The 24,461-nt window shown below is 34.7% G+C and overlaps 4 protein-coding genes across 10 annotated transcripts in view; 2 read left to right on the top strand and 2 right to left on the bottom strand.

The window, feature by feature from the left end:
• Positions 1-4,517: 4,517 nt before the first annotated feature.
• Positions 4,518-5,252, bottom strand: LOC123866767. Its single transcript, XM_045908448.1, has 2 exons — positions 4,931-5,252; positions 4,518-4,684 (listed from the first exon to the last, which is right to left on the bottom strand). Exons 1-2 carry the CDS (start codon positions 5,250-5,252, stop codon positions 4,518-4,520), a joined length of 489 nt encoding a protein of 162 aa, XP_045764404.1.
• Positions 5,253-6,619: 1,367 nt separating this feature from the next.
• LOC123866644 (rap1 GTPase-GDP dissociation stimulator 1-B) lies at positions 6,620-23,923 on the bottom strand. 2 transcript variants are annotated; one of them, XM_045908322.1, is made up of 9 exons: positions 23,913-23,923; positions 11,030-11,159; positions 10,434-10,958; positions 9,751-9,984; positions 9,364-9,531; positions 8,759-8,941; positions 8,400-8,657; positions 7,745-7,905; positions 6,620-7,336 (listed from the first exon to the last, which is right to left on the bottom strand). In XM_045908322.1, exons 2-9 carry the CDS (start codon positions 11,046-11,048, stop codon positions 6,926-6,928), a joined length of 1,959 nt encoding a protein of 652 aa, XP_045764278.1. In that variant the 5' UTR covers positions 11,049-11,159; positions 23,913-23,923; the 3' UTR covers positions 6,620-6,925. The 2 variants fall into 2 exon arrangements, with proteins under 2 accessions (XP_045764278.1, XP_045764277.1); XM_045908321.1 differs by lacking the exons at positions 11,030-11,159; positions 23,913-23,923 and adding an exon at positions 11,482-11,559.
• LOC123866669 lies at positions 12,050-14,488 on the top strand. Its single transcript, XM_045908354.1, has 3 exons — positions 12,050-12,780; positions 13,406-13,601; positions 14,249-14,488. Exons 1-3 carry the CDS (start codon positions 12,629-12,631, stop codon positions 14,444-14,446), a joined length of 546 nt encoding a protein of 181 aa, XP_045764310.1. The 5' UTR covers positions 12,050-12,628; the 3' UTR covers positions 14,447-14,488.
• LOC123866653 (uncharacterized protein ZK1073.1) overlaps positions 17,560-24,461 on the top strand; it is a 57,406-nt gene continuing 50,504 nt past the window's right edge. For 2 of the 6 annotated variants that reach the window (XM_045908337.1, XM_045908333.1), the window contains exon 1: positions 21,533-21,866. In XM_045908337.1, the coding sequence (XP_045764293.1) occupies positions 21,853-21,866 (14 nt within the window). In that variant the 5' untranslated portion in view covers positions 21,533-21,852. Of the gene's footprint in view, positions 17,824-21,531; positions 21,867-24,461 lie in introns of those variants that run through there. The other 4 variants (XM_045908336.1, XM_045908335.1, XM_045908334.1 and 1 more) reach the window with 3 other exon arrangements.

Genomic DNA, 24,461 nt, shown 5'->3' with positions numbered 1-24,461 from the left:
TGTGTTTTTTTTTTCATGAATGTTGGTCAAATATTGGTCATGCATAACCACGAACTATGTTTGACAAACATTTATAGCTGAGGTACTCTTTAGTACTCCCTGTTCCTTCATAGGTACCATCTCTGCAGATGCACTGTACGCTATCCACGGAGAGAAGTTAGCATAGAGGTCTCTGTTACGTAATCCCATACAAATGACAAAGAAAAAAAACTCTGTGCGTTATGCATTTTGAGCCACCAAACAAACAAAAATATATTTTCAAAAAACATTCCAAATTCAATTCAAAACTTTTTTTTAAATCATTCGAAATTCAATTCGCAAACATAGTTTCGTTTGTGATAGGTTAGTGACTCTACTGTTAACTTGTAAAACCATTGAGATTTTTAGTCCTATCATTTGTATGGGATTAATACATAAGAACAGAGAGCGCTATTCTGACTTCATTCCGTGGATAGAGTGCACACGTCCGATTTAACAGGAAACCGGCCAAGAGCGAATCAGACTCGCGCATCGAAGGTTCCGTACTACAGTCGTATTTTTTCGTCATTTTGCACGATAAATCTAAAACTATTTAATGCATAAAAATCTGTTTTTGAATGTACAGGTAAAGCCCATTCATATGATACCTCTCCTCTCTTGGTATAGTAAACTTGTAAACTTACTTTGAAAATTGAAACATACTTAAAAAAAATCTGTGATGTAACTAAAAATTTACGGTTTTCGGATTTTTTTATTTACTTGTGCTATAAGACCTACCTACATACCAAATTTCATAATTCTAGGTCAACGGGAAGTACCCTATAGGTGTTCTTGACAGATACGACAGATGGACAGACAGACAACAAAGTGATCCTATAAGGGTTCCGTTTTTCCTTTTGAGGTACGGAACCCTAAGAATTTCGATTTTCCTTGACAGGAACACCTGGAAAGTTCCTCATGGGTCAAAAACAAAAGGAACAAAAAAACTAGATTCAATTTGCGATTCGTTTTAATTTAGCCGGAATCTACAACTATAACAATGCATAATTTTTAATACAGTCAAAATTTACAAACAAAATATACAGGTATTTTGAATAAATTAAATTGAAAAAGAAGAATGACCTATCTAAAAAAATTGGACAGCACGAAAAAAGTGTCCAACCCACCTACCCCAGGTTAATTTGACATTCAAATTTATTTGAACTTTGTCGAATACTTAAAACTACTTCTATGTGGGTTGGATCTTTTTTGCGTAACGTCTAATTGGTAAATTGGTACAAAATAAATAATCTTAGGTTGTTGGGCCAGACTCAAAAATGAATGTTTTTTTTTAAATAATAATAACACTTTGTGCAATAACATGAATAAAATGTTTCGTAACGTCTATAATATTAAATCATTATTGAATTAACACACGTTATATCCATGCATCATACAATCAGTTGAAATACAAAATACATATAAGATTGCTAAGTTTTTTAGGAAGATTTAAAAAAAATTAGGTAGTTCGAGCACCCCTATAGGTATTTGTGCGCATTTTTGAACTGATCACTAAAATAACTAAGCGCACAGTAAAATAATAGTAGGTAACTGTCCAGACCGGAAATAAAGCAATTTACGGCCGAGTAATATTGAAAGGATGAGTCGAAGCCGAGGACTCCAGAAGTGATTTTAAAAGGACGAGGCGCCAACGGAATTTTTAATAAAAAAAATTCTTGAATTCTTCTGTTGAATACAAGTCTCGGGTGAAATAGCAATTAATGACCTCTTTCAGTTAGGACTTCGGAATTACTCGGCCGGTAAATTTTTTATTTGTGGTTCAATTTTTAATGAAATTGTATAAGATGCTGGCGGTCATTTAATAAAAAAAAATATCCTGCCGTAAGTTTAACTAAGTTGATAGTGCTATTAACTGCCTGCTTTTTTTTAAATGGGCTACGCGATAAGACTCACTCAGCGAAAATTTCTTTAAGGAACGTATTTTAAAAAACTAATAAGAAACTGTGGCTGTATATTTTTTACTATCGAACGACTGCTTGTGGCGGTGTAGACACTTCCTATAAAGTAAAATTATTATTTTTTCTTAAAGAAGTACTATTAAAAATACTTTTACATAGTAGATATTTTTAACAATTCCATGGTCACAACTCACAATAATCAATTATTTATTTATTAAGGTGATCGCATAAGAGTTTATTAAGTTTCGCGTTTATTTATTAAGGATAGTTCCTCATTTTCTGCCAACCACTTGTGGGTCTACACTTTGTTATGCGATCACCTTTATTCATATACATAATATACTAAAATAGTTTTAGGGCGTGTGCATATTAAAGCGTACAAATCTAAATACATATTCTATTCTAGAACCTTCTAGAACTATGTTCTATGGGACCACACTTTCAACTATTTTATAAGTGCACTATCGGAATCTTAAAGTTATATAATACTTTGTTCAAAAGTTTACTAAATATAAAAATTATATAGCACAGGGTGTGAAATTTTGAGAAGGATATCTAAAGGGCTTTGCTAGTCGTGATTTGAGAATTTTTTAAATAATGTTTCAAACTTGTTTCAAAGTGATTATTGCTACCGATTGTTCAAAATATTGCATACTTAACTCTGTGATGAATATTTACAAAAAGAAGTAGACAAAAATAGTAAATTCTGAATATAAATTCTTTAACATAGATTCTTATCTAAAAACTCACTCTGTATAAAAATAAATTTAAAGTGTTAATAAAGAAGGGTAGGTAATTTAAAAAATATCTAAAATAAATAAAGATAATTGTTCTACTACTTAGGTAATTTATTATTAAGTGCGGAATTATTAAGAAAAGCTTCCGAAAGTTTATTTTAATAAAATACAATGCTTATTTATATAGTCTATAACATATTTGAGAAAATAATTATATTATTTATATCAGCTATTATGTATATCATGCTATAAATTAGCCTATGGTACAGTAAAGGCGGTTTTTTGGGTATAATATCATTAATAAGTAAGCAGAATTATTATTTATTACAAAGATATTTACTTATACTTATTATTAAAAATAAAAGTATTTATTCCAAAAGAGTATGTGGTATAATATACAAATTTTAATGTACAGAAGAGTATGTAAAATATGTTAGAGTAGGTACATAGTAAGTATAAAGATTTTTTGGCAAATTTGAAATCTCTTTACATTTTTATCTCTCAAAAAAATTACATGTTCTAAAATGTTCCACTTTAAAGTAGCTTTGGAGTCATAGTAAAATTCGTCATAATAAGACATCAGAATACATATATATTATATATGCACCTAAAAATGCTGAATAAACTGAGTCTCTCTTGAGATGGATAATAAACTTTAATACTAAAAATAGTATTTTGATAGTATGTATTTCAGCCATTTTTTGTGAATATTTTGGCATTTATCTATTCCGACTCTAGTCATAATATAAAAACTAAAAAAAAAACTATTAGGAATAATGGAGGAATAAATTTTACTTTGTTGACAGTTTTTGTATTGAAAAACTTGTCTAATATCAATTTTATTTCCCCATTAGTTTGCTTTTACAGTAGATCTCTCTTTGTTCAAATCTATTCATCAGTTAAAGTTCATGAAAAATCAGTGCTTAATTATTCAAAGTTATTTATACAGAACATCACACAATTCAAAATATTAAGTTTTTAAATTATTGTTTTTTTTTTTTTTTTTTTTATTATTAAGCCTTTATTTACTCCTTATCTTTACATAAGTATAAAAGTTTTTCCTACAACTATCTAGTTATTTTATTTTACAATTTTTACCTTATCTTTATGTTAGTTTTATTAGTAAGTAGGTTTATTATTATGTGTATATTTTGTATGTGTATATGTGGTTTATATGTTGTGTTATGTACAGTGTTGGTTAATAAAATTGTTAGTTTACAAATGTTTCAAGCTTAAATTATTATTTATTGTTAGTTTACAAATTTATATTTATGTACCTACATCTATATCTATATCTATTGCTAATTTCTAATTTTGTCTAATTTTATTATTTATTAATTGAGTAGGTAGGTAATCACTATACAATATAGATAAGGATCCCATATTTGGGTATAAGGCCTCCCTCCGGTTCTCTTAGTTTTTTGTATTTTTCCTCAATGCAAAATCTTGAAAAATCCGTAATAATTATATTCATTAGGTAATTTTTTTTTTTTCATATTATTTTTTCCTTTGATTCCTCGTGTTAGTAATCAGTAGGTATTCCAAAATTTTCCTTTCATAAGTACATTCCGTTTTGTTCAATTATGTAAATAAATCCTGTTTCTATCCTATATGCATTTATCATAAAATTATTATTATTATATTATATGCATGGTATTTTAAATGGTGGTGATTGATATCTATTTTCGAACCGGGGGGGTTGTGGTCTTACTCCTCCACGGTGACCGGCCGTCTTGGAGGAGGAGGAGGGTGGCACCTTATATTGTAAGTAAGTATTACATTAACTAAGCCTAACTGTTTGTACCTATGTTAAGGTGTTGCTGCAGCGTCTGGATTCATGTATTCATGCATTTGGGATGTCTTTGTTGGTCCAGTAAGATGTCAGGTTGTTGTTTTTATGAGGTTGAGTCGTCTTTTTGGGTTTCCTTGTATTTTTACCATGCTTGTCGGGAGGAGTTTCAGAGAGATTGCGTTTATTTCCTCGTTTTGTGTTTTCACTTCTCTCTTTTTCTGGAACGATAATTAACTTATCATATATGATTATAACTTTTTTGCCTTTTTCCCGTTCTTCCTTCGCCATTTCTTGAAGTTGTTTTCTTTTCTGTAAAATTTTTGGTGGGTAGTCTTCTTTTATGTAGTAATTTAAATGTTCAAGTGATTTTTTGTTGCGTAAAATTTCAATTTTTCTCCTGTATGTCGAAAGTGTAACAATAACGGGTCTAGGTTTATCGCATTTTTTACCAATTCTTTTTATACCTTGTATTTCAAAACTAGTACAATCTATCTTCATAATATCACTGAATATCTTGAGAATATTATTATGTAAATCTTCGTAATTCTGTTCTTTTTCCTCGACACCAAAAATAACGATATTTCTCTCCCTGGCTTGTTTTTCGAGAAGGTCTAGTCGTTGTTCTTGTGAACTAACTGTGACCTCTAGATTTTGTAGTTTACTTTGGATGTCGTCAAATTTTTCGTCGATTTTGTTGAGTAAATTTATTTCGCTGATTTTGATACTATCTTTTGTTTCGTTAATGTCTTCTTGTATCTTTTTTAATAATTGTACGATGTCTTCCATCTTTGAATATTTTTTTTTAAAAGCCAAAAAAAAGTAAAAAAAGTTCACTCACTCTTCGCTGCCGGGGATCGATCCCGGTAATGTCGATATTTAGACCGGTGACGTTCGCATTAAGCCAACCTATCGTTACATTCTAGTGTTGAAATATGTAAGCGTAATCTGCAAAGCTGCGACGTATGCTTGTCTAACTATTTTTCGAACAACCCTCAACATTTCACTTTTTGATTTTTATTATTTTTGTTGAAAAATTATCTTTGTAATTCACTTTGTATGCTGAGTTCACTATTTATTTGCAGTAATATAAATAGGAAAATAGTTTTTAATTACTTTAGTCCAGTTTAATTGTATTTGCCTTTGTATCTTAGCACTTTTGTTTACAACACTTGAACTATTGATCGGTTGAAAGAAAATATTTTCATAAGCATTTTTTACAGTTTTCTTATGTTGTACGCCTTTGATAACATTTTCACTTGCGATTTGGATATAGTTTTACACTTTTTTCACAAAAACAACTGTAAATTTGTGATTTTCAATTATAAAATTCACTTTAAACACGGACCCAGTACTTTCGACTAAATTATTGTTATAAGTACTTAATATTAAAATTTAATTTAAGCGTATCACAAAGAAAGCAAAAGCGAGATTTGGAATGTTTCATTGATATTATTATACTTATGTTATTTGAACAGTAATTTTTTTAGGATATTTAAATGCAATAAAGTATATATTATATTATGTATCATAGTAGGTACTTAGTTATAAAAATAAGCATATTTATTTCTAACTATGTAGACAGATTTGTGCAAAAAAATTTAAATTGTGCACATTTTCTTGAAATTAAGTTTTAATACTATTTTCTATAATTTTTATCTTTTTAAAATGTAATTACATATACCTGTAGCTGTAGGTATATTGTGATAAGTTTCCTCAAAAATTAGTTATATTGTTTAATTAAATATTAATTAAATAACATAACTTAATAAATTTAAAGTTTAACAAATTGGTAGCGATTAGGTACCTTCATACTGTAGCTAATACAATTTTAGCCAAGAAGAAAGACTAAAATACGAAAACTATTTTCTATTTTAAAAAACATTTCATAAATTGGTCATTTCAACAATTCTTTGATTACATTATTATGGCACATAAATCCTTCAAATTCAAAACCAACTAAATTTTTTATCAAAAAATATTTCTCATAAATTAGTATTAATATTACTCCATTGAGTAATTTCGCAATTAGAATATTTGGTCACTATTCGGGTGGCCGAATGATTTTACCCAAATTCGGGCACCCAACATGTCAAGTCATAGTCAAAATTGAAACCAAAGAAAAACATATTGTAAAACCTTACATTTTGATATATTTTTACATTTGCAAAAAAATTTAACAACAAAGGATTGAAATCCATTATAAAAACTAACCGTTTCAAAAAGTAGTGCTATCTTTTTCACAATGTTCCATGCAGAAAAGGATAGCACTGAAACAATAAGAATAGCTCGTGTAACGCAGGGATGAAGTAAAACTTCTTTGACGTTACTTGGGTTCGAAAAGATATCTGAATTACTGTCAAATCGCGCCTAAAGAAGTTTTGCTTCAGTAAATCTTTGAACTCACTGTCAACCCTTCGGCAGCTTTGAATCGGAACTCAAAAAGTACGTTCCAACTCCTTTCATTCCTTATCCGATACAACCTTTATAATTTTACTAACACACGCTTTCATATCATCGCTCAGATCGTTTCTAGACTCGACGAATTTCTGCAAGGAAACGTTTACTTTGGCATCTTTGTAGTCAGAAACTATAGTATTGTCCTTTGAAGTTATATCGAGGAATGTTATCAAGTTCTCAGCGACTTGTGTAGGCATTTTCGAACAGTTCGTATCGATAAGTACGGATATGTGCTTACCGATTTCGGACTTTATTAGCTGGGCGTTAAAGTCCACTTCAGATCGGTCTTTGGTGGGGCTTGCGTCGTTTAGCGGCGCAACTGCTAATAGAGTGAGAGCGAGAATAGCCTCGTTCTGCATGACAGAGTGAGATGCCACTAGCATGTTGACGAGACAGGACACGCAGCCTTCCGCCTGGAAATAAATTATTTAAAAATAAATGACTATTTTCGATTAAATACTAAACCTTAGTGGTTTTTTTTTTGTTGCGTTAAAAGCATTTGTAAAACGTTCAATATTTGATAGTTAATAAAAAAAAAAAAAATTTAAGATATAGATTGTGTTTTGGGAGCGGTCAATGAAGCCAAAATTTAAACTATTAGAGACAGAGGAATTTGGTCTACAGTACAGAACCATGTCGTCGATTTGAAAGAAAGTAATAACTGTAATTCAGTAATTTTCTAAAAATCTCGTACTTAGGTCAGGAATCGATCCAGGCTTTAGCCGCGCCTGCGGTCCCTGCACCCCCTATTTCGCCACGCCACGCAACGCGTGCACGCTGCACGCCAACTGCCTCGCCACTTGCTCGGAAGGATACATTACCAGTAACAGATTCCGCAGCAGCGCGTCCCGGGGTATCAGGCGCACCGTCCACGCCAGTAGCCGGGGAGCCTCGGCCGCCGCGCCCGCACCCCCTGCACCCCCCCATTTAGCCACGCCACGCAACGCGGCCACATTGCACGCCACTTGTTTCGCCACTTCCTCTGAAGGACAAACAACAACATTTGATACACTAAACTTTATACCTTGGTCATTGAGTCGAATTATCTTCTTCACTAAGTCAAGCTAACATATGGTAATCTCTCACAAATATATGGAAGTGAAAAGGATGCATTATGACTGCCAGTCAGTGGGTGTGGCTTAAAAATGTAAAGGTGCGTTTAGAACTTTACATAACCCAGAGGTTTAAGCAGCACATACATGCAATCTACAAACACAGACCTCTAATACTATTGTCCTACATTTAGACCTACTACATTTACGTTTTCGACCTTGTTATATCTATTTTTGTATTTTGTACTTTAAGTGGTGGTGGTGAAGCTGAATGAAGGGACATCGAAGCAAGTCTTCAAGCGTAGCGTACTTAGAACCCCAAAGTATATGCAGCATCAAACGTACAAATGCAGAAGTCTTCCTACATTCAGCTTTACCTTTTGCACCTTGGTATGCCTAGCTATGCTTTTAAGTTATAACTTACCCTGTCCGTCGACCAACATCCGCACTGCTGCCAACAGCTTGTAAGCCACATGCTGGTCTTCCACATTGGGCAGAGCGCTGATCAGCATCGGCGCGGCCCTGCCCTGTTCAGCAGCAAGCCTCTTATTGGCCACAGGGACGGTGAGGTTCCGCAGGGCTGACAATGCTGCATGCTGGACTTTGGTCACCGTAGCTTTGTCTGGACTGTGGGGTTTCTCGCTTTGGGGTATGCTGTAGCTGTAGTACTGTTCGAAAATGTCTGAAAATTCAAAAACATTTTCCAAAAAACTATTAGCCATCTTAATCATCCATCATCATGTATCATGAAGTCCAGCCAACGCACCATAGTTCTGTACTTACCAAGTAACTTGTCAAAGATGTGATCGTTCATCATATGTGCGCAGTGTTGGTCGCGACGCGCAAAGTTGCCCACAGCCAGCACTGCCGTGGCCAGCAGCTGGTAGTTGGTGGAGTCCAGCCAACGCACCATAGTTCTGTACACCTCCCCTTTGCCATGCGCGTACAGGATATCCATGGCTTCATCTGCAAAAAACAATCACATTTTCGTTATTTTTACTATACAATTAATCATATACAGGTGTAACCAGAATGCGAGCAAAAACTTAGCAGTAATACTATCTTAACACAATCCAATGCCAAAAACCATTTGCCTTATCTTGTAGTTTTAGTGATTTAATATTTTTTAAACACAGATTGTATAGTGTTTAAAACTGGGGCAATGCCCCACCTACAACGCGGAATTGACCTCGAGTGACCTATTTACGGATCTTCCGTTGACTTTTAACGCCAGTCAGATATTTTATTGCAACTTGTAAAACATTCAGGATTTTTATGGTACTTCAGGTTTTGTTAGTGTTCGTTACATCCTATATTTGTTAACAATTCTTTCAATGTACCCTGTGTATGGACAAACACAAACCATGCCTATATTGAGCTACACTTACCCCCAGTGAGAACTATAATGATCAAGTCACACGCATGCTTCATGACAGTGTCTATCTCACTGTCCTCCATATTCATGTTGCCTGCCTCATGCTTCTGCAGGAGCTGCTCTATGCGCAGACACACAAGCTTCACCCTGCCTTCTTTGGCTAACAGGGTTTTGACTGAATCTGAAAAGATAGATAAACACAATTTTTAGGGCTTCCATACCTCAAAAGCAAAAACAGAACCCTTATAGGATCACATTCTGGACTAAATTTTTTACAGGCTGCAACTCAGTTTTGCTTGATGTCCAGTGTCATACTAATTTGAATAGTTTCATAGAATCTTGTTAGAAATAGCTCTTTTATATGTACTAATTTACTTCAATGAGTTACTTCTTTACTTACCATGTTCTGCCTGAGTATGCAAATGCTCAAAACACAGCTCTGACACCTCAACATTGGTTGTCTCCTTCAAAACTTGGAACACAGCAAGATTGACCTGCTCTTCATACAAGAACTCTGGGTCATTGTCATTCACCACACTCAGTATCAACAAGACTGTAGATACCAAGTCATCTTCCATCAACTCTCGCTCCGCTTCCATAGATAATATCTGTCTTATAGTGTCTATGACACCACCTTAAAATAAGAATTACTTAAATGCTTTATTGGAAAAAATTAACAGAGTATCATAGCAAAAACAATGAAAACAATAATCTTATGTACTTAATCACAATCAAATTCATGATTAAAACTATTATGATTCACTCTAGTTTTAATATATACTAGTGCTGATTAGGATAGTATACTCAGTTAATATTAAAAAATGCTAGATTAAAAAAAGTAATGCAAGCTCCCATGCCTACCTACCTACCTACCTACGGGCTAAAATCTACCTGTATTTGCAAGTGTGAGTTATCTAATAAAATAATTGAGAAATGTGTTGTATCAGCTAGTCAGAAACAAAAAAACACCTGACAGGTACTCTTAAAGGAATATAAAGTAACAGCAAGATATCAAACAATTTGCCCTGAATTTTCAGCTATTATTTTAGCATTTGTAAGGTATCAAAAATTTTACCATCTTACCTTTGACTAAAGATTCAGAGAATTCAAGCCCTCCAATAGCATAATTCAACAAGGTTTTACAAGCAAAAAGCTTTATTGCACCTAAAGGCAACTTTTTATCTCTTATAGATATTCCTAATACATTATTCAGTGTTTCAACACCATTGTGTTGGAGTATTATTTTCCTAGCGGTATCACAGTCACAGCACAGATTCCCCAGGGCTCTGCAGCATTGCTTATATACTTCTATCTTTTCCAAAGATAGCTCCTTGTTTAACAATGATAAAATAGGTACAATTACATCTTTTTCAGCATAAAATTCGCGTTTTATCTCACATTTTGCGAGCTCCGATATCGCTTGTACAGTCAGTAACACTATAATTTGGTCGTTGTTCTTCAGTAAAGCTTTGAGACACGAAGAGACGTCGTATTCATAACTTTTACCCGACGAAATGATTTCATTCAATTTCGCCTTTAGATCGCACACATTTTCAATGTTTTGTATGACCAACGTCTCGAAAGAAGTAGATTTCTTTGCAGAAGGGCCTGTAGCAAACAACTGATGTTAATATGCTGAATAAATAATGAAAGAAAAGAAAATTTTAGATCACATTTACCATCCATGTTGATAAGCATCAAGAGATAGTCGCACAACAATTATCACGAAGATCAAAACCAGAATGGCTTCCTAGAATATTGCACTACAATAAAACTTCACACATCATTTTATTTTTAGAATATTTAAAACTGAAATTTAAATGGAAATTCAGCATCCAAAATGCTTGGAAATTAATTATTGACAGATAGACTAATCGATAACAAATTGTCAAAGTCAAACGTCAATAAAATAATGTCACGGTCAATGTCAGCTAGCGTTTCGTTTTCGTAAAACGGTAAAAATTACAAAATATTCTTTTCGATTTTCGATTGGAGATGCAATAATTTAATTCTACTCTACATCTTCTTATTATTACATCTCATTTTAATTCAAATAGGTATAATAGAATGAATTAATTATTATCATTCTGTCATCAATATAGTCATAGGTTTCAAAAAAACAGGTAACTACCTTTCTTTTGAATCCCGAACATGGATTTGAATGATCCGGAAGCACCAGGCCTTCATCAGGCATACCAACAAACAATCCTAAAAGCCATAATGAAAAATGAATCATAAAAAGATTACTAAGTAATTGCAAAAGACATAAAATTTTAATTGTTTTGTTATGCATAATGAAAATAGTAGGTAATATTAATTATTATTAGAATAACCACAGAATTATTACCTAGAGCTAGATATTAAAAAAAAAACTCCATAGGTAGTTAGGTAGTTTTTCCAGCATCCCTTACAGATATTAACTATCTACCTACCTGGCGTATCGGTATATCGGTAAGTACCGATAAACGCCACATCATAGTCCACCACGGTCAATGTCTGAAGACTTCAGGCATTGCCTCATGGCATTTTCTTTCACCATTAAAGCCGTCGATTGCCCATTAACTTTGAAGAGTTAAGTTACCTATGTGTTCGACATGGAATGAAACCCTGCAGGACTCCCCATATTGGGAGTGAGAGGCCTAAGTCTTACGCAATATATTATCATTTCTAAATGATAATATAATGCGTAAGACTTAGGCTATCACAGCTTGACAGCAGCTATTGTGTAATATTTATTGAAAGGTTACACTGGTCTAAGGTAGTTCCATCTAACCTAGTCTAAGAACTTCAGAAAATTACTAAGAAGTTATCCGTAAGTTTAGTCTGAAAATCCGCCAACAGGGTGCCGAAGGCCTGGACTGGAGTACAAACTGTAGACAAGCCCAAAAATAACTAGCACGCGTAGTCTGCCAGATTATTCTTTAACGATAAAAGCGTCATAACAATAACCGCAGTAATAAACCGTTTTACAGGTGCCACATTGTTTGCTAACGCACGCCACAGGGCATTTTTTACGAAATTTTAATAAAAAAAATACGCCTGAGCTATAGATAACATAAATCGAGATACAAAGTTGTGCGTTGAGAATAATTAACCCAAGGAAATAAGTTCTGAATTGTTTGCTTAGTATTCAAAGGAGATTTGAGAATCAAACTACGTTTAAGTATATGCAGTGAGTGACTCCAGTCCCTATTGTAACTTCGACTTTGAACAGTAATTATTGTACCTAGTAAGGCTACCTAAACTGCAGTGCCTGTGTATCTTGATTTTTTAAATCAATGACTTGGGTAGAGGTAGTTATATTTTATGCGTATGAAATGATGTTATTGGTTTACATTGTTTTTATACTGGACGACTTCGTGAGCGCTGATCAAAGTTTCAACTATGAAAAACTAAATAACTATGGCTTGGGAAAGCCTATTATATACAAGTAAGTCAACGGTTTTTGTTTCTTTTGATGATAGGATTTCGCGCTTCGTGAGTACCTGGTACCTAGTAGGTACATCTGTGCCCTCCTTGCGTAATGACAAGCTACATTCCCTAGGATCCTCTCCACTCGCGACCCTGAAGTTCCTTCCCCGGCTCCAGGACTAGTATAGGATGGAAGGAAGAGAGCGGTAGTCATCGCCACCTCTACATATAGGTCTCCAAGAGTCTAAGCAGGATCAACTCGCTTTCAAACCCACTCAGCGGCCTCTTTCTCAACCATTACGGTTTCACAGAAAGAAACCACTGCCCTCCAAGTACTTACAATTTCACTTGATGATAAGTATGATGGAGTCTAAGATGAAAGGAAGCTATCCCAGAAGTAGTATTATGCCTTATCAATTTCTACATAGGCAGTTTAATAAATCATACCGGAATGCACAATTCTTTGCCTGTGGGTAGAGTGGATAGGATAAAGTTGTGAATCAAACAGGGAACTTCCAGACTCAGGCACTCATTACTGGATTTCAAGGAAATCTTCGAGCTCCATCCTCGTTCTAAAATGACAGTTAACCGTCGCGCTAGAAAACCCGTTTAAATTAATCTAAAAGAATTGACATTGTTTCAAGAATTAGAAACTTCGGTTACCCGTATCCTGAAGAGTTGCCTACCAAGAAACCTAGTCCCTACGTGCGGTCGCCGTACCGAAGCGTGTACCAGGGTGCCAGAAACAAGGGCGATAGACGGGTTTATAACAAGAACTTCCAGTACTCTCCCAAGAACAGTGGTCATCATCTCTATTGCGAAGGGGTATTTGATTGCACGGTGAGTTTGTGAAGCAGTTATCAGGCCTTCCAGGGGTTCACGGGAGACTCGACGCGGACGGGGGTCTATGTTGGCGTGACAAAAAAAAAGTGGGGGTTCACAATTAATTAGTAATCGGGGGTTTTTGTGACTGGCCAACTTGACTTTTTTGATATCCACTCACGGCACAACCAATCAATTGTTTTTTTTTCGAAAACTATTAAGTTCGTGGTTGGAACTCAGCCGCAACGCAAATTTCCATAGATTTAATCTTCACATTTTGTGTCGAGTTTCGGGAATACGGTAGAAATGTAGTTTCAGGGGGTCCACCGGAACCAGCTAAATTTTGAAAGAAAAAAGTCTGGGAACCTCTGGTCTAGTGGATCATCATCACCATGAAGCCATCGCCAGCTCAGAATGAGAAAGGTTTGGCCACAGTCCACCACGCTGATCAAGTGCGAATCAGTAGACTTCACACTTGAGAACATTATATAGACCTCACAGGCATGCGAGTTACGTCACGATGTTTTCCTTCGCAGGTAAAACAAGTGTTCAATTGCTTAAAACGCATATATATAACTCCGAAAAGTTAAAGGTAGGTACATGCCCGGGATGGACCTCTGACTTATTTATTGAAAGTGTATGTTTTATCATTGTCTAATTTTCAGTTGTCTCACGTAGCAGTGGAAACGAATGGCAGCATCCCGATAATCCTCCGCGGTGGAGTGGGGTACAAGTACTTCACTGTGATCATCCGAGCTGAGCCCTTCGTGCAGCTGGCGGGCAGGGTGCGGGCGTACTGCAGGCGCGCCGCGTCCAGCCACGAACACTTGACCAAGTTCAGGAAGTTCAGGAGATATTTGTAAACCAAGTTAACTTAGCACAACAATTATACCTTCTACGAGTAGCATTTTTTTTTTTTTAAAGAATATTAGCCATGTTATCTATTCTATACATATAATAAAATTGTAGAAAAGTGGTGTCTGTACAATGGAAATATATAAAAAAAAAGTAGCAGGGGTTGTTATTATATCGATGCCGAACCCGAAATTGTAATTAATTTTTTTTTTGTCTGTTTGTCTGTTTGTCTGTTTGTCTGTGTTTGTGCACGCTAATCTCAGAAACGGCTTATTCGATTTAGATACGGTTTTCACTAATATATTGTAGTAAGCTTCACTTAGGATTTAGTGTTTATTTCATGTCAATCGGTTCATAAATAAAAAAGTTATGTCAATTTAAAGAATCACGGCGCCTCGCGCCTGAGCGTCCGTGGCTATATAAAGCGCGAAAAGTCACTATTCCACGCGAACGAAGTCGCGGGCACAGCTAGTATGACTAATATTCCCTTTCCTCTCCAACTAAGCGTCAGGCTTGTGCTAGGAGTAGGTACGACAATAGTGCAACGGGCGGGGTTTAAACCGTCGACCTTTCGGTTTTCAGTCCACTCCTTCACCGGTTGAGCTATTGAGGCTCTTACATTACATAACATTACAGTACATTTATTTATACTGTTAGTGTTTGTATCTATCCTCCCAATATTATAAATGCGTAAGTTTGTAAATATGTATGTATGGACGTTTATTACTCTGTCACGTAAAAAATACCGGACGGATTTGGCTGAAATTGGGAATGGAGATAGATTATAAGTACCTTGGATTAACACCGGCTACTTTTTATCCTGAAAAATCAATGAATTCTCACGGGATTTAAAAAACCTATATCCAGGCGATCAAAGTCGCAGGCATCAGCAGGTATTAATAGATATAGTACATAATCTCATATACACGAGCCGGAGTGACGTGCTATTGCGGCAGAAAAAGCACTGCTTACTATTGTTGAAATAGCTCTCTTGCTCGGTTATCTTTAAATGCCCTGCCTCGAAGTAGGTAAGTATGTACATACCTAATTGCTTATGCTGATTTCCAAGGTGTAGTCCCGTTGGCCCAATTGGCCGTGTCCCCATAAACGGGGCCAGCGGGTTTAGAATAAAATTATTAAAAATCATTCCCTATTCCTGTTCAACGGACACTTAAAAGTTTAACGTCTTATGCCAATTGGATTGGGGCTAAAATCGTCTAACGCCAAACGTCATCGTGGATGCCGTTGTACGTTGATCGTGGCTACATCTACGTTTAGCAAGAAACGCCGTTGAACATCGCGTTGTTGGTCGTTAATGTGGCCGGGTCATAATATTATGCCTGTGCACGCCACTTACAAAAAATTTGAGAAGTTGTTTGGTTTGCTAAAGGATGACTGCAGTAGGTAACTATTATATACTTACCTAATGATTATTGTTTACATTCACTGAATTAACTATTAATGTAAATCAATACTGATTAATTAAGGTTAATAAATAAGTTTAGCGGTCGGCATTCGTTTATTATCTCACTTTGTTTTGTAATTTCTCATAATAAGTAGGTAGGTAGGTAAATATTAATATTTATAGGTAGATAACGATCGTAAGGATGGTAAGCAATTATTATAATTATTAGTGGTTTTAGACACTACTAGAACTAGACTAGAAGTTTGTCTAGGAAGTAACTGAGTGTAAAAATATTAAATACAAGAACAATTTCTATTGTTATTTATAGTCTTCTTACGCAAGCCATCATTCATCGAGGCCTAGCGTCCACTAATCACTCTGAGCTATTGCTATAAGATAGCAGAGCAAAGAAAAGTTCTGTAGGAATCATAATATATGTTCTAAGGTTTATTCTAGTGGGAGACTTTGACTGAATTAGCGAATCACCCCGCTGAAATGAGTGCGAAATATTATGTTGACGCTCGTTATGGCCCATGGAATAGAATAGAATTAATTTTTATTCAAATCAACTTTTACAAGTGCTTTTGAATCGTCAAAATAATCTACCACTGGTTCGGAATGTCGATCCTACCGAGAAGAACTAGCAAGTAACCCACCCAAGGACCCATGTCCACTGGACCCATGTCCAGTGGAAGGTCAACAGAAACTATTTTCATCTCATCAGCTTCAGTGGGTGGCGGTACGATCGCCCGTAGTACAGAGAATTACATACAATTAAACGTTTCGGTTCCCGCGGGTCCGAGGCGGTTTCAACTAATTCTTGCTGAATACAGGCTGATCTTTATTTTACATATATTTTTTATTCGTCAATTTACCCCCTGACTATGTCAATCACGTCATTTTATTTTATTTGGGACAGTAAACAGTTACATAGCATGTATTAAAATTATAACTTAAACGTCATAATATAACTAATATCATAGAATCATAGATAGATAGATGGATAGAACACTTTATTGCACACAAGGAACACAACATCATCTTTCATCATATCATCTGTTTCTAATATCATCGTCATGTTTTTAATATCATGATTTACGTCATTTAAATAATAATATCACCTTTTCGAAGAAAAAATCTATCTTAAATCATAACCTATTTATACTGCGAAAAAAAACACCTTTTATTTAAAAAAAATACATTCATAGTAACTGTCAGGTTAGATTTTCCAAATTATTCGTTAATCGTTCGTTATGACAATAATACTTACCTGTTTTCTGAGTGACGCTTACACGTTCGTTTAGGTCCTACGATGCCACAGACAGATAGAGAAAGACATTACACACATAAAACTTATAAAACCCCTCTTTTTGGACCGGGGGTTAATAAACAGGTGCAATCGCACAGGATGCGTACAAGTACATAAAAAATTAGAAATACTCATACAATCACTGTCTACGGATGCTGAATAACAATGTTTCACTCGCACAGATTGTGTCAACGAACTACGAACTTTTTAAAATTTATGCGGGTAGTTGCATGATAAAATAATATTCGCGATTTAAATAAGGATAACCTTGTATATTAGTAAATAAATAAAAACGTGAATGCACATTATTCGTTTTATAGATGTTTATAATAAACTTAGTATCAGCCTGTACGTCACACTAATGATTACCTTCATAAACAATAATATACTGAGATGTAGGTACCTACAGTGCACACTACCGACTGAGTCCCGTCTTCATGAACACAATGTCAATCGAAAATCATTGACCTTATTCTTTTAACAATTAAAAAACGGATATTCATTTCGTTATAAGTTCTGGTTTATTTTAAACACACATTCTTGATATTTGTGGTTGGTTTATTGTGTTAAAAGTTAAATTATAAAGTTTTGTGTTAAGTTAATTGTGGTGAAACATGTATTCGTGTGGAATAAGTGAATTTTTTCGACGTCAGCGACCTATTTTTGAAAGGGTGAGTCTTTTGGAGTTGTTATGACGTCTTAGCCACAGTGATTTTTAATGGGCTTGAAAGAGAAATGCAGTTTTTATCGGATAATATACCTGCTAGGTTTATCTTCAGTGTAGCTAGCTTGATAATATAATTACATGACTGCCTATAATGTAATGTTTCCAGGATTCATCCGTTTAACCGATTTTGACTAAACTAAACTAACAGACTAAACGGACGGATATGCTGTCGCATTCATAGATTTTATCATGTTCATCATGGTCAACATCTTCAACCCATTGACGGCTCACTACTGAGTACAGGTCTCATCTGAGAATGAGAAGGGGTTTGCCATGGTCAACCACGCTCCCCAAGTGCATATTGGCAGACTGCACACATCTTTTAGTATATTCTGAAGAACTCTCAGGCGTGCAAGTTTTCTCACAATATTTTCCTTCGCCGTAGCAAGTGATATGTCGTCGCTTTTCTTACGAAGTGACCTAACAGACATCGACTACAATGTCCAGGGCGAGCATTTTTCGCAAATTTTTTCTACCTTGAAGCAAATAAAACTCCGCTGCTTGGTCAAAGAAAGTTTTATTAGAGTAAAAAAAATATTCTTATAATCTGTGATTCAAGGCCTTTTAGAAGATATAAATTGTGTTATAATAATGTGCTTAGTTTTTTGAATAAAAATGTTTAAAAAAAATACGCCGCTTCGTAAGAATAATATAGTGTTTCAAAGATTGGTTTACCTAGCAGATCAGGTCACTTCGTAAGGAAAGCGACGATGTATGTAAGTATTGCTTAAAACGCACGCAACTTCGAAAAGTTAGATATGCGTGTCCGGGCTTGAACCCCGGACCCCCGACTAGTAGGCTACTTAACCACTAAACCATCGTCGCTTTACGTACTCATACTACAATCGGGTCCTATATAAATCATTGCTTCAGTGATTCCCTTAATGATATCGCCGGTTGCTTTCATCCAAACCATGCCCAAAGTTAGTGAACTGAAACAAATTTGATACCCACCAGCGACGGCTTCTTCAGTAAACCTTACAACTAAAATGGATTGGTACCTACTTACGTTTGATTAGGCAGGTAATTATTTTTTAGGGCGAAAATAGTAAGAAGTGGATTAAGTTTAATATTTTTAGGGTCCCATAACCTCATAATGGAACAATTCGTTGCTAAAAAACACAATTGCCTTTCCAAAAAAATTAACTTACAAGATTTCACAATTATAAAAGGGATCATACAGCCGCCATATACAATTTTTCTCAAAAGGAATTCCGGAAGGGAAAAAGGAATTAAAATTTTACTCGAAAGGAAAAACGGAACCCTTATAGGATCACTTTGTTGTCTGTCTGTCTGTCTGTCTGTCTGTGTGTCTGTCAAGAAACCTATAGGGTACTTCCCGTTGATCTAGAATCATGAAAGGCAGGTAGGTAGGTCTTTTAGCACAAGTACAGGAATAAATCTAAAAACCCCGAATTTATGGTTACATCGTTTAAAAAAAAATTAAAATTAGTTTTAATTTTTAAAGTAAGATAACTATACGAAGTGGGGTATCATAAGAAAGGGATTTACCTGTACATTCTAAAATAGATTTTTCTAAAATTCAGCCAATCACAACAATTGCGACCGTAATAATGATTGATGCAGTTTTCCGGAATCGACTCACAGAACAATCTTTTCAATCAATCAAAACTTTTGTATCGCCCGTGTATCATGAACGAGCCGCGAGTAAAACTGCCCTAATCTTTCCCGCTTTATAGTTCGTTCTTTGATCAAGGTCAAACAACTTATTAGGTTGCTAACAAAGCAATTTTTGCATCAAATCGTTTACCTATACGAGTTTGTAGTATTCATGCTTGTTTAGATAACCTTGACCATATTTCTAAAGTCAGCTGAATTAGCTGAAAAAATTGCCTATTTTTATGCCTTTTGCCTGTTCAGCTTTTTTAGGCTTTCGTGGTAAAACGATGAACTCTTAGATAGGTATAATTTCGTTCAGCCCGTCTGTGTATCTATCTATGTGTCTCAGCCAGTTTTAAAAATAAATTCTAAGAGCTGTAAAATTGAACACTACAATTACAGAAATCTATTACCGCTACACAGAAGCAAGTTTTTTTTAATGAATTTTCAGGCTAGGTAAGTTTTTCCTGAAAGCGTGAGACGAAAAATTTGGTTTAATCCTTCAATATTTTTAAATAGGTAGGTGTTAAATCATTATGAGATTTCTTATTGATAGCTTTTGGAAAAAATAACTACCATTTATATCGTATTTGCACCGTAATGACCACCAACATTTTGCACGCACACGCAATTGTCCATTTTTTGAAATTTGAAACAATTAAAAACAAACAATCAAAAATATTATAATATTCTTATGGATTATCGATTTATCTTTCGCAACGAGATCAAGCATAACTAGGTATACAAAGGTAATAAAAGTGCCAAGAATCAAGATTTTCCACAACTACTTATACCATTTTACTACATAAACATTCTACTTATAATGTGGTAAAAATAAAAAATCGTCATAAGTATTTGAGTTTTCCAAAACATCATTTTCAAATAAATAATTATGTATTTAGGCAACGTCCATCTTGACAGCTTGACATTTGTCAATTGACATAATATTATGAACCTAAGGGTTATTTAACCTTCTTTTGTACAAGAAAACTAGAAAAGAGCTGATAACTCTTAAACGGCTGAACCAATTTTTTTAGATTATAGCTAAGAACACTCTCGATCACGCCACCTTTCAAACAAAAAAAACTAAATTAAAATCGGTTCATTCGTTTAGGCGCTACGATGCCACAGACAGATACACAGATACACAGACACACAGATACACAGATACACACGTCAAACTTATAACACCCCTCTTTTTGGGTCGGGGGTTAAAAAGACACTATCCACTAGGAAAACGTGTAAAAACGTTCCGGCACGACAAAAACTTTCACCTTCACAATTCTAATCTGATCCAATTTTAAATGTCAGATAATTGTGCAACGCCCTGGCTACGGCTCAACACTTGCTAGACTGTCGACTCACAGATTAGCCATCGTACAGTTCAGATAAAAATGTAGGTACATTTTGTTTAACTGATGCTCTTTTACCGATGAAGTCAAAAGGAAGGGTTATGATTTTAGCAGTCTATATATGTATGTATCAGATTCTGTTCGTGTTCCACCGTAGCGTTTCAATTACTGGTCCGATTTTGATGAATGAGGTGTCAATCAAAATTTTATTATGGTCCGGGTGACATAGGCTACATTTAATACGAAAATAATCGACCTGACGGATGTTACATCCAAAATAAATAAATAACAAATACTATTTTAATTCAGATCATCTTATAGTATACAAAATAGTCCATATAGAATTTTTTTTAACTATTGTATCGAGTGGAATATGAAATGAAAGAAGAGAAAATTCTGAGTTCATGAATATAATATACTACAACATTAAAGTTTACCAAGCGACAGAAAAACTATTTTACTACAATATTTCAACTCGCATTTACTACGCAATTCTCACTTATATCACCGTGCATTAGCTGCCATTCGCATCTATTAGCTACTGCTTCGCCACTCCCCGCGCTTCGTCTCCACTGGGCGCTCAATCTGCACTGGGCCTAACGTGACTCCCGGCAGCATTATCTTTTGCTAACTGTATATTCGCTAAACTGTGACACACCCGTCTCGGTCTCCGGACTTCTGAAACGTTAAAATGTTTCAGTTCGTTTCTCTTACCGAGACAATCGCATCCCGTCAACTTTCACAGCGAAAGCGCGCGCAAACTTTCCCGCTCTTTATTTTGAATCGTCAGAACTTTCGATCAATCAAAAATAGAAATAGAAATTAATAGTTCCTGATTCAATTAAAACTTGAACTTTAGTTCGGGAATTTATAATTGCTGGTTACTTAAAAGTTTAACTTTAAAGTTCGTTCTTTCTAGGTCCAAGCAGTTCCTTTGAAAAAAGTGAATTAGTGATGGATTTAAGCAGTTTGATTTGTGATTAGTGGGTTAATAAAAAACAATGGAAAGAAAAAGGTGATTCGAAAGGGTTCTTTTGTTATTATTGTGCTTCAGATCATTATCATGATAATTACTAATTAAAGAATTTTTATAATTATCATACCTTCCTATCATATTCGAAGAAAATACCATTACTAAGGTACAATTAATACCTGCTAACTGAGAGATACCCATATTATTTATAAATAGCAAAAACTGATTTTGATTAAACTTAGCGCTGGTTTAGATAGTTCAACTCTATTATAACTGCTAATTTGAGTGATGCGCATGAGTTTAAGTAAACCCTGGTCCGAATACTAGTGGAATTTCCAAAAATCCTGAATATGTATCTAGGTACTTCTTCATTGTAGACCGTAAGCCCAAAGACCAATTTTCATGATTCTATAGCTTGAAAAATGATAGACTTTCCTAGAAAATTTCGTCTTCTATTTAAGCCTCTTTAGGAATGGAATTTAAACAAATTGTAAAAAAAAAATTTCTTTATTTTTCACCGAAAGCTCAAATATGTACCCTTACTTACTAATTATTATCATGGATATTTTGATTCTTTCATAAAAACACTCATCATCAAAGGAAAACACTCTTCATGAAAGGAACTGTCAAAATAATATAGATAAATTAACCCCAGTGGCTTAGGCTGTGGGTTGAAAGATCAGTCAGTCAGTCAGCACTAATCTTTTATTGTACCCATAGATATTAATGATACTTTTTGATTTGGTAAAGGAAAACAAGCTAACATTTCAGTCATCGAGTCTTCTGTCCCTCTCCGTTGTGATAAATGACAAGCAGCAGTGCCAAAAGCTAGCATCTAATTTAGCGAGTTTCAGTTTTTTGATACTTATTTCAAGAATAACTTCCGCTTCAAGGTCGTTGGCCTCAATCTAGATTGGGCTATTGTTTATCGAGAGGCTAGATTAGTATCTTTTCTATATTATTATAAAATGACTGTGTTAGTTTGTCACAGGTATCTTATCTTTACTAGAAGATGCCCAGAACTTTAAAACGGTTTTTTGGTATTTATTTCAAGAATAATTTCTGTTCCAAGCCTCTAGCTATCTGGATTGGACTAGAGTCTAGACTATTGAGTAAAATAATATCTTTTCTATTATTACAAAATTATCATACGTTGTCATTAATTTATCCGTTCACTAGATGATGCCCCACGTCTTCGTCCGCGTGAATTTAGTTTTTTTTTTAAATCTTTCACTTATCATTTACGGGAACTGTATTTAATTTTGCGGAGTAAAAGCACCTTAGCCTATAATATTATTATGTCGCCGAGTTTCTTTCTGGTTCTTGTCGGTAGGAAAGGCATTCCGAATCGGTGGTAGATGCATTTGACGATTCAAAACTAGGTAAATAGGTACATGTAAAAGTTTATTTGAATAAAAGTATTTCTACTCTATAGCAATAAAAAGCGGCGTAAATACCTATCTACCAGTGAAAGTATTTTCGCAATCGCATGGGTACCTAGTTTCGGAGATCACCTCCTACATCCAAACTTACAAAACTTTACCGCTGTATGATATTAGTGTAAAAAACACAAGCATAATATTATTATTATACTTCCATACTAAGTTTAATCAAAATCAATTTAGTAATACCCACCCGAGTTAACTACCTATACCTACTCACCTTTCCGAATTTATGTGTATCAGTAGTAAAACTAAACCTTACTGAAAGTTTCCCTGTGAAATATCATTGCTTTTCAACAAAGTTCTTATTAATAGCTCTGGAATAATTATTTTTATCTTCGTTTACCTAATAATTGTTTATGCGGCATTAAATACTCATTAATGTCTTTCAACGTGTACGTTTTTACGTTTACCTATCGATCTAGCTATTTACCTCAATGCGTAGCTTAGTCATCGTATTTGTATTACCTGTATTACCTAGATGTGTTTAAAACGGTCAAAATTAATAAATAATTAAGTAACTTATTGACAAACATATTATTACCTTATACGAGATAGGTTGATTACTTACCTATATTATTAATTTTGGCCATTAGAGAAGGACAGACGTAGGTACCTACTTAGTTTGAATATCAACCAATCAAACTCAATGAAATTTTGTGGATAGGTAAGTTCTAACAAGTGTAAATTAAAAATTTATAACACCCCCGACAAGTGAAGGTTACAGTAACTAGAAAAAAGCTGATAACTTTCAAACGGCTGAACCGACTTTCTTGGATGATAGCTAAGAACACACTCGATCAAGCCACCTTTCAAAAAAAAAAACTAAATTAAAATCGGTTCATTCGTTTAGGCGCTACGATGCCACAGACAGATACACAGATACACACGTCAAACTTATAACACCCCTCTTTTTGGGTCGGGGGTTAAAAACTAATACAGGCTGTAACATAGATATGTAGGCTGTAACCAGAACTCTAACAAAAACGAAGACTGATAATAGTACTGATGATTACGTTATGACTTATGATATCATTAAAAAAAACTGCGAAAAAAAATATTTAAGAATTCTGTATTTTTTAAAAGTTCGCAATATATTGCAAATATAACATCTGACAGATGCTAGAGGTCAACGAACGTTCCGTAAATAGGTCATTCGAAGTCAATGCCACGTCATAGGTGGGGCATTGATCCG

This window comes from Maniola jurtina, chromosome 7 (genome assembly GCF_905333055.1).
Source record: "Maniola jurtina chromosome 7, ilManJurt1.1, whole genome shotgun sequence".
In the NCBI taxonomy this organism is placed as follows: Eukaryota; Metazoa; Arthropoda; class Insecta; order Lepidoptera; family Nymphalidae; genus Maniola; species Maniola jurtina.
The sequence above is the reverse complement of the archived record's forward strand: the minus strand, read 5'-3'. Positions and strand labels throughout refer to the sequence as shown.